This window comes from Festucalex cinctus, chromosome 1 (genome assembly GCF_051991245.1).
Source record: "Festucalex cinctus isolate MCC-2025b chromosome 1, RoL_Fcin_1.0, whole genome shotgun sequence".
NCBI lineage: Eukaryota > Metazoa > Chordata > Actinopteri > Syngnathiformes > Syngnathidae > Festucalex > Festucalex cinctus.
The window spans coordinates 40,214,380-40,233,994 of NC_135411.1; the positions used below are offsets into that span (position 1 = coordinate 40,214,380).

Sequence of the window (19,615 nt, forward strand, 5' to 3'; positions counted from 1 at the left end):
GAATGACAATTGGTTGGTTTATATATTAATAGGACTTGTAGTAACGGTACTTGGTGGATTTGAACATTCCTAGTGATTTCATATTTGGTCACTTGGATGGGATTGGAGGCTGGTGAGGCTCAATGCTCTTTCACATTAAAAGCACATTCTGCTTTTGCGATGCATCACATTAGTGAGCTTCTCTGAAGGGACACATAGAAAGAAGTTTCCAGAGATTCTTTCATGTGAGACTTACATCTCCTAGAACTCTTTAATGAGACTTAAAGAGTCTGTATCCGTCATGCTACCAGATCTTACCCACGATGCAAAGTTCTTAGCTCCTTTTGATGTCACAGTGATGCCCCGGGCTGGGGTCGGTGGGTGGTAAGTTTGTATATGTGTCAAGTATCCTGGATGAATGCGTTTTTTGTGTGTGTGTGTGTGTGAGAGGGAGTGTGCTAAGTCTATGACTTACATCTTGAACCTCAAATGAGCGTTTGATACTCTTCGGACATGAAAGAATGTGAAGAATTTAATGTGGCTGAGTGGCTTGCCGGATTGGAAGCTGATCCATATTAATTGCTTTTGTGTCACCGGATGCCCTCTCATGGTTGCAGCTTCAGCGTGTAGGTGCTCGAGGAACAGAGGTCTTAACTCCCACATCTTGAAATGGAAGTCACTCCACCTCTTCAAGGCTGACCAAACAAGGCAACAGGCATTTTGAGACGATACCAACCTAAGCCCGATAAATAAACTAAATCCTCCAGCTCGAGGACATAGCCCAAGCATCCTTCCGTCATATCAGTGATGCCACATTTCATCCCTACCAGCATATAAACACAACTTGGCTCCCTGCCATCCCATATTGTTGTTCTTTGGCTGACAGACTCCCCCCCCCCCCCCCCCCCCCCACACACACACAGCAGACTTTAAACCTGTCTGAAACAATTGTCAGAGACAACAAATGACGTGACAACGTTAGTGAGACAAACAAGAAACCTTTTATTTAGACCTTGGTTTGAATCCCACTGGTGAACAAGCAGTAATAGCACTTATTGCTGCTATGATGTCTTACTGAGCATGGTTGCAAAAAAACAAACAAAAAAACATTCTAACTTATCATTTAAAACATCCAAATTACCTCTTACTGTTAATTCTACATTTTTTTTGTACAAGAGCTGATAAGTCAATGTCTTTTTGAAAACAAAAGTGTACTGAGTCAGGGATCTGAAAGTGAAATTACATGTTTGAAGTTACTTCCTTCTCAGTCCTTAATCATGTAATTCAAATCCTTGTGATGTACAAAGCATTACAATTGACAGAGGTTCTTGTGTGGTTTGGGGACATGATGATGTGAACACAATGGATACCGACACAAAAGCCTCATTTCCACCAAGCAGTTTGGTACATTTTAGTTTGGCATGCTACTAAAGTATATTTCTATATAGGTTGGAGTCTGTTGATTGGTTGACAATATATTATTACTGCCATCAGTGCCACATACCAACATGAAGGGAGTAACACGCAATGTGTTTTCTCAAACAAGGCTGGTCTTTTTTTTGTAATGAACAAGCAGCAGAAACAAATGCTGAATGTTGTGCATTCAACTCCCTTTAATGTCTATGTCCAGTATTTTGACAAATTCAATGTTAAAGATTTTGCCTTTATTTGACCTACAATGTATTCAAAATAAACCAATCGAAATGTAATTTAAGAGTAGACGTTTAACTATATTTCAAGTTTCCATTGCAGCATCCTCTTTTCTACACTAAGTGAAGACGCTGATATCAAGTCACTGAATAATTTGCAAATGACTTGTCTCTAGAAATTTACCAAATTTTCGGCCACCGAAAATACTCGGCAAAAATAGGCATTATCGGCATTCGGCCAAAATAAAATTCAAACCGAAAGAATATGGCCGAAATAGGATGTTGTGGTGACGCAAGCAAAAAACGAGGCAAGCAAGCGTCTGTCTGCGTCTGTCTGAGTGTTTGCCTCGCTACTCGCTCGCGTTTCACCGTCTCGAGTTTGTACCGGTCGCAGCAGCTTCATTGCGCACACTGGAGCTTGGTTAACTACTGTACAGAATTTCAGCGAGTTGGAAAAAAAGGAGCACTGCCGAATACTGTCCTGCGCTGCATTCTTTTTCCTTGATTCAAGCCCCTCGAACGTTTCCACTTTTTCATTGGCATTCTAGTGGCTGTGCTAAATACTTTGGCTAATGCTAGCACTATTGCTACCTTGGTACAGTTCAACAGTTGTTAACAAGTAAACACCACTATCTCCACTAAAATACCACTTATCGAGTGGAAATTTGCAAGTGCTTCGGACAACTGACACACACTACACACTCGCACCCGTCGACGAGAACGCCCAATCGAGGGGCACAAAGTCGGAAGCACAAGTATTGGGACACGGCCCACCGGTCGCGAACCGGAATCAAAGCTGATGTGCAAAAACACGGAAGTCCCGCCCCTTCCGTGGCATATATCCCATTTTCAGATAAGTGCCGCTCCCGTACAAACTTCCTGGTTTGAACTTGGAAAAGTCAGACCTTTGACCATCCTCAAATGCAGCATAATTAATTAGCCAACATGTCTGTGGTGTGGACGAATTTCAAATAATTAGACCATAAAAGCAATAGTTGTAAAAATTGGCACAATTTCTTTTGCCGTTTCAGTTTTAGTCCAAGTGTTTCTTATTTTCGGTCTGGGCCAAAAATTTTAATTTCGGTGCATCCTTACAGTGTCTCAAAATGACTACTGTTGCTTTCACAGAATATTTATTGTCTAAACAAACAAGCAAACAAAAAAAAACATCAAAAGTCTTCCATCGAAACATTTGTGGACCTAGCTGTAATGTATCCTACACAGCCAATATAACCATAGGGTGCATTCAGTATTTGAGACTTACCCATTCCATGCGATCTTTCATTTCGTAGCCACATTGTATATGTAGTAAAGGCAAACAATATTCTTTTTGCCTTGAAAGATGAGTTAAAATGCTCAAAAGCGGCTGGCACTGTTTTTTGTTTTGTTTTTATAACGCCTGGCAGTCAGAGTTAAGTATTTCTGAAAAGATTTTATATCAAGTGATATTTCACTACGTTAGGTTGGACAGCATTCAGTTTACACATATGATCATGAAACAAAGCTGTTAAAGCATTTATTCAAGAACGACAAAATGCTGTTTACGCCATTTTAACAGGATGGCTGGCAACTTTGATTAAAATGACCTTTTTCCCCGATCAAAGAACTTGATGTAGACAGTAAAACATAAAAAAAAAAGATTTATCATTTAACAACTTATCAAATATGGTACTCAGCAGAGTAGTATGTGTGGGGACAAAAAAATAAAAAGAATAAGATTTTTATCGTTGTACTGGCAAGTGAGCAAATGTTTACCAAAGGTAATTTACAGTGACATTGACCCGCAGCCATCCTACACTTACCGACACAGCCACAACTCGTCAGAGTTGGCTATTCCAAACCGCAGAGGGGTGAGCTGAGCTGAAATGAACTGTACTAGTTGGTGGAAAGAGTTGCTTGAGTGAACACAGCACAGCTCTGAAAGACTGTCAGGCGGAAAGCGAAAAGTTTGGAAACTTCAGACGGGGTTAGGTAGAGAACGATCAGGTCAAAGCGAGGGTAAAAAAGAGAAGGGAAGGAGAGAGCGAGGGAGGTGTTCAGTTCTTCTTCAACTCAACGTCATCGGGTGGGCTCGCTTCCACTTTTCTCTTCCCCACATCCTTCCAGTTGGTGCTCAGGACCGTACCGTTGGACTCCATCTGCATAGGACAACAAAAAAACACTGCAGTGGAATGGGGCAGCTATTTCATTAGCAGTCTAGTTATGCAACACCTCTCTGCTTCAAAACGCTTACATCGTAAATTAGTTGACGACAGCAGTACTGGTTTTATTCATTTAAAAAAAAAAAAAACACTTGAGGGCTTAACCCGATTCCAAGATTCAGTTTGCATGACAGTCAGCACTTCACACTGATGAATTGACTCATATGGGAGAAGACCAAAAGTTTTTCTTCACCTCATGGACAAGAAAATATATCTACTTCAAACAACCTGCACCACATTCCTGTTTCAGCTATGACAACTGCATTTGTATGCCTCGCTTTGTCACCATCTCATGAGAATTTCGTAGGAAACGGTGCAAAAAGTACAGCACAATCGAGTGTGTTATGAGAAAGCGCAAACCCTTGCAGCCATGTACTCCACAATGCAAAAATGCATGCCACAAAAATAGCAGACAGTTCTGTTTCCATATCACAAGAACCCTTCTATACTGTGCAGTGTATTAAGAAAGTATTAGCCCCTTCAACTTTTTGACCTTTTGCCACATTTCAGACTTCAAGCAGAAAACTGGATTTCTTTTTTTTGTGAGGAATCAAAACCAAGTGGGACACAATGGTGAAGTGGAATGAAATTTATGATATTTATCTTTTTTTTTGTAACAAATGAATAACTGAAAAATAGTTTGTGAAATTATTGACCCCCCTTTCTCTTAGTGCAGCCTAATTAACTCCAGAAGTTCCACAATGATTTCTCAATGATCCAATGTTTAAAGAATGATAGAGTCCACCTGTGTGCAGGCTAAAAAATTTGTATACATTCCGTTACACAATTGTGTTCCATTAGTGGTGATTCTGTGAAAGAAAAGAAAAAAAATATATGCATTTTATATCTGTTTGAAGCTTGACAAAAGGTCAAGCAGTTTGGGATACTGTACTTTTACTTGAACGGATTTTGCAACACATTCATTTTTCAGTTTGGTACTTTTGCCACAGTGCATTATTTCATACCAAAGCCAACTAAATTCTAATGCGAACATATTCTATAAAAGGAGTCATGGTGTGCGATAATCCTCTGCTGGCAGGGAATGAAAATTAGCTTCAAGTTTGCATAGACGAGAAAAGAGTAAACCGTTTGTGAGAAGCGTCGGATTTGTTGTTCGACATCTAGTGGTGGAAAATTCAATAGTGCATGAAGGGCCACAGAGCGACACTCACGAAAGACTTGTTCATGGCTCGTCTGATGTCGTCCGAGCCGTCGGCGTAGATCTGCTGGAAGAGCTGGTTGAGCGCCGCGTCGCCCTCCAACTTCTCATTCTTCTCCTCCTCGTTAATGTCCACCACCATCTTGTCCCATTTGCGGTTGTGGTGGGATGATGTCGGGTTCGGATCTGTTAACCGCAACACGTGTGAGGACAGCCTGTTCGGCAAGACTGAGCCCATGTGTTATGTTACTCAATTACGGACACATAAATGATTAGCTTTAATGATACTTCAATTATAAGTCAGTTTTTGTCTTAGTAATGGTTATATCAGTGGTGTCCAAACTACGGCCCGGGGGCCATTTGCGACCCGCCATCCATTTTTTAGTGGCCCACGGCATATGCTAAAAATGGCATTTAACTCAGTTCAAATAAAATAAAAACAAAAATGTTTGGAGATGGTCAAAGTAAGAAGGGAGGGTGTCGAAAAACACAGGTGCCATTAACGGTTATTTTAGTTAACTAAAACTAATGAAATAAACTAAAATTCAAAAAAACAATTTCGTTAACGAAATAAAATAAAAACGAAAATGCTTTTTAAAAAATGAAAACTAACAAATTACATTTTAGGTTTACAAAACTAACTGTAATTATAGCAAAAATGTCCTTCGTTTTAGTCTTTGTTGTGATTTTTAGTAGATTTATTTTGATATCAACCGGAATAATGACGTTTGAAAGTATGTCACACAGAAGTGACGTCATCTCGCAGCAGCCAATAGAAAAGCACCTTCAGATGACGTCGCTCCCATGGTGTTATTTTATTTTTTTTATTGCGCACAAGTAATACACATTATTTAGAAAAAAAACCCAACTAATAATGAAACTAACTAAAACTAAACTAAAACTAAGCATTTATTAAACAACTAAAACTAATACAAAATAAGAACCACTCTGAAAACTAATAAAAACTAACTAAAATGAAAAATTGCAAACTATAATAACCCTACTGCTATATTACAAATAAATTGGTTTATATATTGTAGCATTTTTCTAAATATGCAAAAGCACAAATCAATTATTTGTACAATTTTTAGGACTAAACACAATTTCTCTTCATAACATTATGTGGCCTTTGCATTCTTCTGATTTTCTGTATGTGGCCCTCAAATGAAAAAGTTTGGACACCCCTGGTTTATATGCTAACCCACATATGTTTGGGCCGAAAACTTATTTTTTTATTATTATTTTTAAATTGAATTGCATTTGAATGGAGAGGGATCACGAAATTTCTTGCGCACTTGCAATAACAGATGAATGTGAAGGGTGATGCATGTAATCCAGACGCAGATTTGCATAAATAAGGCACCAAATAAGCAGTCGACATATTGGGGGCAAGTGTGGACCCAAAGCAGTGTGATCTCATAATATGGCATGTCAACGCGCTGGTTAAAATGTGACAGTCGTAAACATGACACGAGGTTGAGCTGCTGGAGCGCAAATGGATAGTCTGATTGCTCACTTCAACTTTTCCATCTGCGCACACGCTTGCATAAGCGATTAATCCTTTTGGCAATAGAACGTGGGATCAAATACCGAAGTCATATTAAGCCGTCACAACTCTCCTTTTTGTCCACATTTTTGCCGTCAACCTAATGAAAAGACTGCAGGAGAGCTGGACTGCCCACTTTTATTTTAGTTCATTTTTGGAAGGAGGGAGGGAGCGAGAGCAAGAGAAAATGAAGAGGAGGGTTCGGTACTAGGAGACGTAGAAGGAGGAGGAAAGTCAGCGGAGGTGGGACAAATGCAAAAACTATGGACTGACTTGGATTGAAGTGTTTGATGTTGAATTCCTGTCCCTCTCCCTCCAGCTTCTCCCATCTGATGGCATCCGTCTTCTTCATCTTCATCTCCACCTGACAGACGAGGGGAGGGGGAAGGAACAACGGAGATAACAATGTGTAACAAAATGTTTTTCTTTGGTGCGTGGGGGACAAACACAACACTTCTATTAGAGTGGCATCTAGAAGATACATGACATCTGATCATTATTGAGGCCAGCGAGGGCGTCTGTTGTGAGCCACCATCGACTCGGGCCTGGCGTGAGTGTGCGCATGAGAGAGAGATGGCGAATGAGAGAGAGCGAGAACGACACATCGGGGATATGCGGGGGCACAGCTCAATCTCGTACCACACTGACAGACATACTGCACTAACGAGATGCCTGTCAGCCAGAGGGCTAGTGTGAGAGATGGAATGAGCGGTGTGTGTGCATATGTGTGTGTGTGTGTATGGGGCATTATAAAGCATCTGATCCAAATCATTACAGTAGGAAAACATGAGAGGGACGAAAACAATGCAGTGAGCGTTGGCATGGACTTTCATGTTGAGCTGCCCTGACAGGGTACATAGCAGCAAAACACACATGCTACAGTCCACTTTAAGACCCCCCCCCCCCCATTTGGCCACGCCGCCCCCACCCATTAATGACGCATGTGTCCGATATGTGCGTCTGTGTGCATGTGCAATGCAGCGTTGGTTATGTCAGTGCAATTAGGGAACATTTCTGCTCTGCTGGGCAATGCGTTGCTTCATTTATGAGGGTGCCTGCATGGATTGGAGAGGGAACCGGAGGTGGACAAGTAGTGAGGAGGCGGCAGAGTGGCAATGAGTGCAGACAGGGAAAAATAAATGCTGGTACCTGACTAATTATCTTGGTGTGTGACTTTGGTTTAGGTCCCTCTATGGGCCACCATTTAATAATGTATCAGTAAGCGAAAAATGGACCTGGAATTAACAACAACAACAAGACACCCTAAAACTGTCTATTGGACATACTGCTTCATAAGCGGCATACAGCATATCCATTTTCTATACCACCGCCCGCACCCGGATCATGGGTTTATTTAAATACAACATGATTTGTTTTAAAAACATCACAAGTGCTAATGCTAAAGACAATGTAAAATCCCATTGACATGCTAAAGGAAAATTAGTATTGATTTCTGGGAGTGATATTCTTTAAAAATAATAAATAAATATTCGCACACAAAGGGTGCAGGACAATACTCAAAAGAATATATTCTTGCCAATCTTTGAAAAACGAGTTTTATTAAGAGAGCTCATTCGCAACTCGTTTGACATCATTAAGTGTGTACCCCATACATGCATGGCACCCGCACACTGCAGGAACAGGCAGTATTTTTTATTTGATTTATTGCTTGCTATTATATTAGTATGTTATTTCCACTTTTTTACCAATGTATTTTATGGCTGTTCTTTCAAGTTACATTTAAAGTTGTGTATAAAAAAAAGGCAAGGTTTTTTTTTTGTTTTTTTTTGCAGCACTGACTAGGGATGTTATAATATCCAAACATCACAGTACAATATTATCACAATATGAAGGCCACAATACGATAATTATAATATTGTGGTGAGGACGGTGATACAAAAAAAAAAAAAAGTCACAAAATTGTTAAAAAAATAAAATAAAATAGTTCATACGAAAAAAATAGTGCTTTTGTATAATACAGAAATGAAAATATAAAAATATTTTAAATATTATATATAAAATATATAAATATAATACTTGCTAAGGCGCGCACACATATTGATGGAGTTCCTCCACATATTGACTCGGTTCACAAGCAAATTACGTTCCTCTTCATCTGACTATTAGCGTGGAAACGTATAAGGGCCAAAACATCCCTTGTGAAAATTAAACTGCACTTAAAAAAAACAAAAACAACTAGCCACCAGAGGGTGTTAGATCTGCACAAATGTTAATCAACCTGACTTTTTCTTTTTAACAGATGTGCTGCTTTTAATATCGTGACATGATTACGATATATTGTGGGAGATTTAATATTACGATATCACAATATTGCCGGTATCTTTACATTACATGATATATACAGAAGACGATAGCTGAGGTCTCAGGTTAGCCCAGTAAGCCCCAATACTTGTGAAAATAAAAATAGAACAACAAAATAAGATAAAATATGATAGTGATATCCATTTAGAATATCAATAATGTGACAGGTAGGAATGCGTGATGTCAAGAAGTACCAGTCAATAATGTAAACAAAAGTAGCGCTGAAAACTCCAGCATTTCTAATTGTTTAGTTTCTTTCGGTTTTCCCTGACGTAGTCGTTGCTTGATACGTTTTAATGACCTGAAATAACAATGCTATTTATGGTGTTTTCCATTACAATGTCTAATCTTACAAATGTACTGTACATTAATAACAATTTTCATTGCTCACCAAGAATCGAGTTTGGGGAAAGACTAAATAAAAACAACTCACCCAATATTCTCTTTTGTAAGAGGGTCTCACAATGGCAATTAATATTTTGTGTATTTAAAGGAAAAAAAAATCTGTTGCTCATTTAAAATTAAGCCCATCTGCGTAAGACAAACTACTAACAATGAATAACAAGATTAATCTAAAAAAGGTCAGCCAGTGTTGCAGGTGACACCAGGGCCTCTAAATATTTCTGTAGTGCTAAATGTGGTGGACTTTGTGTGTGCGTGTGTGTCTGTGTGCGTGCTCTTGGGCCATACAACATTAATCTGCTGCCACATCTGCGTTTCCTGGCTTTTAACGACATGGCAGGCCAGGCGCTGTGTGCGTTTCCGTGTGTGTGACAGGCGACGCCACAGCCCGTAAAGGGATGTGACAGCAGAACCACATGGAGGGCCCACCACCCTCAGGACCTCAGGGGCCACACACAACCAACCATAGACATACATACACACACACGCGTGCTATTTACAGAGCGGCACCGGGGTCTCGTGTCACTTGTCAAATGCCCCCTCCTAAGTATCTTCTTTTTTTTTTTTTCTTTTCAGAACCCTGCGGATTTCAAAAAGCCTCAGCTATCATGACACATTCATGAAATAAACACAAGAGGGAAGACAATACATCAGCTATTAGCTATTTACAGAAAGGGGATTGGAAATGAACAAACAAATAAACGTGGAGTCAAAGTTATGTTAAATGTTTGATGCCCATTTGTGTGTTTGCGTGCGTGCGCTCACATCAGCCGTCTGTTCTGATCAAATACACTGGTGTGTAATTGGCTCCCCGTTGTGGCGGTGACCCCTGCGGTTGGAATGTCTGTAGTGGTGCTGGACAGGAAGAGGTCATACTGACAATAATGTGCGACCACCGACACACACTTGTAACGGGAAAGATGTTGAAAGATCATTATTTAGCCTGATTTCAAATTTGAATGTCTGTATGTGCATGCATTCCTGACTTAAAAGAATCTTTTCAAGACAGCGAGCCAATAAAGCATTAACAATGTGGAACAAGGATCCTAGACAAAATCAGAAGAGAGCAACAGCTCCTAGACCAATGCATTCTTTTTGGCCATTTGAATCCCCCCCCCCCCCCCAACATTTCCCATCGACTTCTCAGCTTGAAATAAAAATGACTTCACAAAAACTGAGATGAGGCTTTGAGTGTGCCATAGCCATTGTCATGCAAGAGTGCACACGTCACCTATAGACTTATTAAAATGTCATTTTGGAATTCAGCTACCAACGAGGGCTGTGTGTGCGCACATACCTAAGGGCCATGTATGCCAGAGGAGCCCAGTGGACCAAGCACACAGTCGGGACTTTGTGGGGAAGCCGCAGAGTTTGAACACTCTGCCTGCCGCGCTATCCTCAAGATAGTGCATGAGTGTGTGCGTGTGACAGTGGATAAGACAGGTGGCGTGTGCGTGACGTGAGGGGCCTCAGCGACTAACAGAAGAAAATGTCAAAAATAGGATATAAGGAGTTCAAAAAAGTAGCACAAGTGTAGATGTACAAGAGGCTTCCTCAAATGACTGTAAGCTGCGGCGTCTCTCACACTGGGCCCTTATTTAAGTTGCAGCAGACGTGCACCTCTGGTATGCCGTGTCGGCTGTTGCCATGGTAAAGCCAGGGTGATTTTTTTTTGTGCAGGTTAGCCTCAACTCAGCACTCTGTCGGAAGTGGAAACGATGTGCACAAAGGGAAAGTTCTGCAGCTAATTACCGAATTCTTGAGGAGAGTCTAACAATTGTATGCTGCTCTCACATTTTTCTCTTTGACCTCTAAGTGAGAAATATCTTTCTTCTGTCATTTTTGTTTGTTTGTTTTTTTTCTTGGCTAACTACACACAAGTGTGGTTAGGAGAATTTTTTATACCATTTTGGTCACATTGGCTCAGAGGTTTCATGACCCAGTGACTACCCAGAAAATACGCCAATAAAAAGCCACAAAAAGAAGCTTTAGTTCTTACACTCAGGATAAAACCTGACAGCGGGCAAAATTCAGAATCTACACAGTCATTAGCACACATCAAACTGTAATACCCACTAATTAGTTTATAGTTTTAAAACGGTGCCCTTCGCGCTCATTAGGCCTATAATCACTTTAAAAGTGCTGAGGAACTCTAAATGAGTGCAGCCTGAATGACTGCATGAGCAGGACGGAGGATTTGAGTCTATACCAACGAATCGCCGACCTCATTGTGTATAGCCAGAGAGGATTTCCTCATTCCTCCTCCTCCTTCAGAGCTTTAATGGCATTAAGGAACTACGGGCGATGGCAGCTTATTATTATTTTTTTTTTAATACGGTTTTAAATAACATTTTAAAGAGATGGTGTTTTGATCAATCACAGAGCGATCTGTCTCAGTTTTGGTGAGCTGACTATAAATAAAGTATGCTCAAAAAACATTTATTAAAAAAAAAAAAAAATGCTAACATGTCCATATTTGATGCTATTCAGAGATCGACATGTCAAATATGCCGTGGCAAAAAAAAAAAGTGGAATCTGTTTTGTCAAATGTGTTTCCATCTTGTATTTCTTGTCCTTATAAGTTGTGGGTGTTTTTTTTTTTTTTTTTTTTTAATCCCCCGTCAACAAAAATTTAAATCACCAATTATGATTTGTCTGCAAAGCGGTACTGCAACACATCAGAAATAAAAGGATTTGGGAAATGAGCTCACCCTCTGTTGAATAAAGCATTTCACGCTTTATTTTACTATTGCTAAATTACAGCGGTGCCTTGAGGTTCAACTACAGTTCTGAGATGTCAAACTTTGATTTGGTTGCCTTAAAAAAAAAAAAAAAAAAAAAAAAAAAAACTCTATATCACGAATCCTTTACTGTACAGGATAAGTTTCAGATTCTTTTATTTAAATAAATGCCATATACTATTCATAAGCAACTTAACCGATGCATCCATTCACTGATTTCCCATACTGCTAATCATGCGGTGTGTGTGGGCCTGAGAAGTGTACAACAGCTTCCAATGCGGTTAAAAATTATATATCTCCTATAGAGTGGAATCCATCCATCCATTTTCTGAACCGCTTGTTTCTCACAAGGGTCGCTGGAGCCTATCTCAGCTAGCTATGGGCAGTAGGCGGGGGACACCCTGAGCTGGTTGCCAACCAATCGCATATACAGTGGAATCTCTAAAATTTAAGTCGACGCTCCACCCGGAACCATGTTTGCGCCGCCGCGGTCCATGTTTCACACGGACCTTTTATGCCTACACGCAGCGTGTGTTGCGAACTACCGTACATTGAGGAGGACAGTTTAAAATAAATAAATAAATAAATAAATAAATAAATAAATAAATAATGTCCAGTGTTTGGGACAATTTCAAGAAGATTGAGAGGACAAATAGTTATTTGCAAATTGTGCAAAACAACAATAGAGCAAGGTAAGTTTAGTTATTATTATGATTATTATTAGTGTGATAATATTGCTATTTAGAACGCAATGCACTGCACTGTATGGTGACTAGAAGTTACCGCTAAAGGCGCCACTAGACGACTGCGAGCAGCAATGCATTGCAAAGCTAACCGTCGAACTCCACTGGTCCTTCTCAACGAGATATGCAGGCAGTATGGCACACAATATATTTCCTTTTACACGCATGCACATTCGCTATGAGCCGCTAGGGGTAACTAACGGCCGGGAGGGTAAAAAAAGTCCACATTGAAGGAAGCTGACGAACACTGCGTGTGTGCGAGTGCGCAGTTAGACTGTAAATGGAAGACTATTATTGTACAGGAAATATAAGGAACAATGGATATTTATATCCAGATTATCCACTCAATTCAACATTTGGAGCCTCAAAACTTAAAAAAATAAATAAATAAAATAAAATAAATACATAAATAATAAGTCGATTAGTCGTTAAAAATATGAGAGGGAAGGTCGACTTAAAAAAAAAAAAAAAGTCGTTAGTGACAGCCCTAATGGAGAATGGGTTGAAAAAGAACAGCAATGTGAACACACCAGAGATGTAAAATGTCAAATAATTTAGTATAACCACACTTAAAAAAAATATGTAAATAAATAAAAATAATGCAAATTACGCACCCGGCATGCTGACATCCCCCACTCGCGGGAGCCTAGCGGGTCTGGAGCGTTTACAACGCAGCATTCACTCAACCGGGTCCAGGCCGGGTCGCTGCCGGTGGAGGGACGCCAACATTTCCGGGTTTGGGAACGAGTGAGACTTTTGTGCCGCTCGCCAAGCCAAACAAATACATACAGTTTATAAAGGAGGAGGAAAGCTTCCGCACCCGGCGGAAGCTGGAAATGTCCGCTTCCCCGGAATCAGCACACGGCTGGGAGCGACCCCACCGAATAGAATCATGACAGAAGGTAAACGGCTTCACCATCGTTAAGGTATATAAACATTGTAATTTGGATGTACAGTAGGTTTCCTCTGCAGGGTGTCCGGGCTCTCCCTTAGAGATAGGGTGATAAGCTCGGTCATCCGGGAGGGACTCAGAGTCGAGCCGCTGCTCCTCTGCGTTGAGAGGAGCCAGCTGAGGTGACTCGGGCATCTGGTTCGGATGCCTCCTGGGCGCCTCCCTGGGGAGGTGTTCCGGGCATGTCCCACCGGCGGGAGGCCCCGGGGACGACCCAGGACACGCTGGAGAGACTATGTCTCTCGGCTCACCTGGGAACGCCTTGGGATCCCGCCGGAGGAGCTGGTTGAAGTGGCTGGGGAGAGGGAGGTCTGGGTTTCCCTCCTGGGGCTGCTGCCCCTGCGACCAGACCTCGGATAAGCGGAAGAAGATGGATGGATGGATGGATGGAGGCTACTACTCTTGACTATATTTACAATCCCGAAAGCTTGTGGCCAAAATGTAGCGAGCATTACAGACCACGTCGGGTGCAGTCAAATGATTAATTTGAACACAATTATTCTTTGTTCACATCATGTCCCCTTCCAACTGTTTTTTTTGTGTGTTTTTTTTTTTAACTATATTGAGTGCAAAGTGGGTTGGAACTTCAAACTCATTGCGCGGCGTGTGGCAGCTTTTATGTTCTGGAAAAATAACTGCACAAAAAACTAAAGCATCAATTAATTTATATATTTACTGTTATACATTTATTTTTTTACTATTGCTCTCTGGCTCATTTGTTTTACATTTTTGTTATTTGTCAAAGTTTATATATTTAAAAGCAATTGTTGAATTGATTAGAAAAAAATACTGTTACGTAACGAACATTTATTACATCCAAATAAATAAATAAAATTGGAAAATAAATAAATAAAACGAAAACAAGAGCACAAATGTATCGAAAATTGGTACCGGTATCGATTCCCAGGTACCGAGTATCGGAACAGTATCGGTTCAAATGTGAAAGGTACCCATCCCTACCTATGTGGTTGCTCTATGGTGCGAAAAAGGTCGGGAACCACAGCTCTCGATGGTATAGCAAAATGTATGTTGAACAATTTTGAATGGTTCAATATATATTGTGCTTCGTGTTAAATTATTGAACACAAAATTGCACTTTTGTAGTCTGTTTCAGCTTCATAAATGCGTCATCTGTCTAAGGCATTTTAAAAGTGTGTGACTAATTGAGCAACATGCACAGCTGCCCATCTAAAATGATAATTTTCCTTCATAAATGTTCAGAGCCTTGTTTTAGAAGATGTTCTGAGGGCACAGATTAAAAACAAATAGCATACCTTTGTGGTGAGGATCCGAAAGTTGCTTTGTTGCGGGACGATGGGATGCAGAAGGTGGAGTTTGAGGTTGTAGTGTTCCCCTGACGCCAGCCTTATTGAGGCTGAGAGCTACAGAAACCACATGGATGTCAAGTGTTTACACAGTCCAACTGATTTTCTCAAGATCTCAAAAGTCTAACAGCAAGTAACCAGTTAAAACATACAAAAATCTGTACAAAATCATCATCATCGAATTTACAATTTCAGACTGTTAAGTTCTTCAAAAGCACTCCAAACTTTGCAGACACCCGTATGCTCTCAAGAACAAACATCAGATTTGGTTAGTGCTACAGACAGATTTCTGCTGCCGTCCCCTTCAGCCGCAGAGTGATTAGAGACGACGGAGGGTCAGACAGCTCCTAACTGCCTGTCACTCATTGGGAGTGGATGGGTGGCTTGTTAGCTTAAAGCGACACACTTCCAAATCCTACACTTATCACAAGCCAAAAGTTGCCCTTAAATAGAACACTATTAGAAACTCTACACAAGTGGGTAATTCTGGCTGCAGTTTGGCTAAGCACACAAAGCTGGAAACACAGTGGCCCCGATTCAATCAGGCCTAAATGAATCCAAGAAATAATTCAGCTGGGACAAAAGCTTAGACAGTTAGCTAGTCGCTTTTGGCAATTCTTAAAACAATCAGAGCCTGAATATTCATTGCATCAAGAATTCCTGTGCTGTCTGTAGGTATACGGCTGCGCTGCATTCACCCACCAGGGAACAGAAATGGAACTCTTGCCTTTCATCTTTAATTTCCTTTGTATATAGTGACCTAATAAAACCGCAAACGTATCTGCCTTCACACACCAGGGGGAGCTTTGGTGTGAAATACAGATATGTGACTGTGTGATTTAGAACGAGCATTTCTTGGGGGGAAACTCCGTTTGTTATTCTTATATTATATGAAGAAAGACAAAGTTGTTCCCTGGGGTGCCCTGCAGTCAGCCCGCTGAGAGACGGGAAGAGTAGAAATATAAAGGAGTGAAAGACTGTGGTCCCTGGGGGCGGGAGCCCAGTGGGCCTGTTCTGAGATCAGTTGCACCTCCTATCTTCAGACAATTAGGAGGTTGGCGAATGTGGAGAGGGTAAATTGTTCTTAGATCTGCACTTTGAGGGCGACGTTAACAAGACACCACCACGAGAAGCATAGTTGGCCTGTGGGGAATGTGTGCGTGCGTGTGTGTGTGTGGATGTGGGCGAATGTGTAGTGATGTTTGAGTCGAGGACACGGCAAAGTCACGCTTTCTGCCAGTTCAGTCTGAACGGTACAAGCAAATAAATCTCGAACGCGTCAGACGTGCCAATTAAATGGAAGGCTGCACACGCACATAAAAAGCTTAACATGTTCAAACTCAAGCAAGATGGCATGCATACCTCTTTTTCCATGAAGTTGACACACACGCCGTCCTTGGGTACATTTCTTGCCATAACTGAGACGATGACTTGAGATTCTGTTTGGTACCAGTCATGTCTGCAAGAGACACAATAAATCAATGGATTGAAATACATTCAAATACAGTGAAAGGGTTTACTTAACTACTAACTGTAGTTTAAAAAAAAAAAAAAAAAAAAAAAAAAAAAAGGGCCAAGCAATCCCCTGCTTATTCGCATTTCGTGAATTCACCAATTGTCCATTTTCTGTAATGCTGCAAATATAATCTGAAAATTACGGTTTTAAATTTGTGGTATATGGCGTGCCGTCTACCAATTCTCTAGTAACCCCAATTCCCTAATAGTAACTTCAACACAAATGCAGTCGGCTATCAATATAGAATACAATAAAAGTTGTACTCAAGTATGTGCTTTTCTTGATTAAAAAAAAATAATCCACATGCTGTTGGAGTGTTTCCCTGCACGTAGTACAGTATCTTCACATATTTTTGTGCTCTTTCTTTCTTGCCCAAACAACTTGCTGCTTCCGAGCACCAGAGAAAAGTTACGACACTCCAGGAGAAGGTAAACCACCTGGATATACTCAAAGAAGGAAAACATTGCAGCTTGCGCCAATATGAACTGAACTGCAATACCGTACGGATGTCTATAAAACCCTGCAATGCCGCTGACACTACCATAGAAGTGTACAAACACCTTATGTCATTATGAAGAAGCAGTGACAGGAGCAGCCTATCACCATTTTCCTGAAGCCCGTCAAAATACATGGTGCCTCCTAAAAAGCCTGAGGAGATGTAAGTCCAATGACTTTTCCTCATTCATCTGACTGTACCACTAAAGTCATCATGACCTTGATTGTAACCTAATTGTAAACTTCATTACAGTACTGTGAAAGGGTGGAGCGTTTATAGCACATAATGTTGTATTGTATGTACATAACTGTAAGCCATTCATTCTTAGAGTGGAAGTCAATTAAAAAAACATTTGCAATATGCATTTGTGCCTCCTATTAAGTTATACACATGGTATTCTGATTAACACGATGCTGGTGGAATAAGACTTCAGAAGATTAATCCACGGCTCACGGTCACAGCTCACCTGTTTGCTGGGTTTGGTCATGTGACGTTCGCAATGCAAGCTCCAGGGCACTTTGACGTCAATTTCAGTCGACAGCACAAAGTGGTGCTGCATAAAATGTCAGCATCCTTAGACGGCTAAAAATGGGAGGATTAAATCGCCTCGATTCTTATTTCATAGCATATTCTTAAAAGAAAAGTTTTGTCTTGAAATCGACTTCTGTTTTATGGCTACAGAAATGATCTAAGATGTTTGAAATGAGTCACGTTACTATTTTTGGGATCATAGTTTGTGATTTACAGCTTCAATTATTAATATAGGCAATTCTATTTAGTTTTTTTTTTTTGATGGGGGTGAGGTTACCGTCCATGTATCATTTTATTTGTTAGTCGATGCCATCAATTTGACGTTGTACAGAGGGTTATTAAATCGCGCTGTGACTGAATCAACACATTCCATCAAAATAACAAATCCATAAATGTATACTTACTTCACATGTGGCACTGCTGGTATTTGCTGCATTATGTAGCCCCAAAGATGCCATTATATAAAAGAGAATAATAATAAGATAAGTAAGAAAAAGTACGAAAATCAATAGAAAAAAAAAATACCTACAATGAGCTTTGTGTGGCTGTTACACAAGAAAGCATTTGTGGTGCAGAGGACAACTACCCCCCCATGTGGCTAAGCAGAGAAACTCACCGTATCAGCGCTGCTATTGTGCGTCTTTTCTGCAGGACACAAAAAAACAAAAAACTAAATTTGGTTGTGTGGCATGTGCAAATGTTCCTAATCAATTTTTAAACAACTCAAGGCTGATTTCCCCCCCCCCCCAGTTTTTCCCCAATAGGAAAATGATGACAGATAAGAAATGAAACACAATCTGACAAATTTGCTACCAGTTTGTTTACTGGACCACCCACGCCCAAAAAACACCCCGTGAGCACGAGGGAGCCTGATCCCAATATAATCAGTCATACATTATTCACTGACAACATACAGAGAGAGCACGGACAGTGAAGAGGAATGAGATAAGAAGCATGTTGTGTTGTCTTAATCAGGTCATGGATGAGGGTGGATGCTTTTCTGCTGTCTTGGTGGGCTTTTATGAAGGGGATCAGTCTAATTGGGGCACTCAAATGCTGATGAATCACACCCCGCTGGGAGAAGCATGTTTGTCATTGTCAAAACTTGTTAACCCGAGATGGTACTGAAAACACGATATATATCTTTCATTCAAACAAGCAGTTCTGCTTCAGCAGATTTATGGATGTACAGTGAATATTTAAAAAACAATCTCCACACCCCTCTTCAAATGCCAGGTGTAGCAGTGAAAGGAGAAAAAGTCAGGACAATGGACACCTGTGCTCTTCCCCCAGGTACTAAAACCTTACAACCGCATCTGCCTCGCTTTTTGTTATTATCAGTTGCATTTAGACGCCTTCTAAAAATAATCACCCAAGTCACTTTTTTCAGATTTTTCAGGAAACACATAAAAAATTAACCATTTGCATCATGAGATGATTTAGGCTCGGGTTGTGCAATTAATCGAAATTCAATTACAATTTGAATTATGACACTACACAATTACAAAATCAGCACAATTTTTATATATATATATATATATATATATATATATATATATATATACACACACACACACATACATATTATATATATATATATATATATATATATATACATATACATACACATACACATATACACACAGTATATATATTAGTTTTGGAGTTATTTAAATTTATACATTTGCACCTCTTTTAAAAATAACTAATTTAATAAATCTTATTTAATCCAAAAGGAACTTAACATAATTATAGTGTTTCTAAGAATTTTGTTTGTCTTAATATTTTTACGCTTGAACATTGTCTAGTTTTGTTCAAATAAAAAAATAAATAAAAAAAATCATCCTCCTGCACAATGCGCACATGCACTCAAACTCAAGTTTTTGCCAACATAAATAAATAAATAAATACATGAATAAATAAATAAATAACTAAATAAATATTAGAAATTCAGTTTGGTCCAAAAGAAACTTACATAATTATACTGTTTCTATTTTTATTTTTATTTTTTTAATATTTTTAAATGCTTAAACATTTTCTTGTTTTGTACCAA

At 39.9% G+C, this 19,615-nt stretch overlaps 1 protein-coding gene across 1 annotated transcript in view; it reads right to left on the minus strand.

Annotated features, from left to right (window-relative positions):
* Nucleotides 1-3,119: 3,119 nt before the first annotated feature.
* The window catches only part of sugt1 (SGT1 homolog, MIS12 kinetochore complex assembly cochaperone), a 28,634-nt gene continuing 12,138 nt past the window's right edge, over nucleotides 3,120-19,615 (minus strand). The window contains exons 7-13 of the mRNA XM_077535618.1: nucleotides 18,179-18,207; nucleotides 17,967-17,992; nucleotides 16,382-16,478; nucleotides 14,969-15,076; nucleotides 6,808-6,898; nucleotides 5,002-5,174; nucleotides 3,120-3,766 (exon numbers count right to left, since the gene is read on the minus strand). Coding sequence (XP_077391744.1) covers nucleotides 3,665-3,766; nucleotides 5,002-5,174; nucleotides 6,808-6,898; nucleotides 14,969-15,076; nucleotides 16,382-16,478; nucleotides 17,967-17,992; nucleotides 18,179-18,207 — 626 coding nt within the window. The 3' untranslated portion in view covers nucleotides 3,120-3,664. The remainder of the gene's footprint in view (nucleotides 3,767-5,001; nucleotides 5,175-6,807; nucleotides 6,899-14,968; nucleotides 15,077-16,381; nucleotides 16,479-17,966; nucleotides 17,993-18,178; nucleotides 18,208-19,615) is intronic.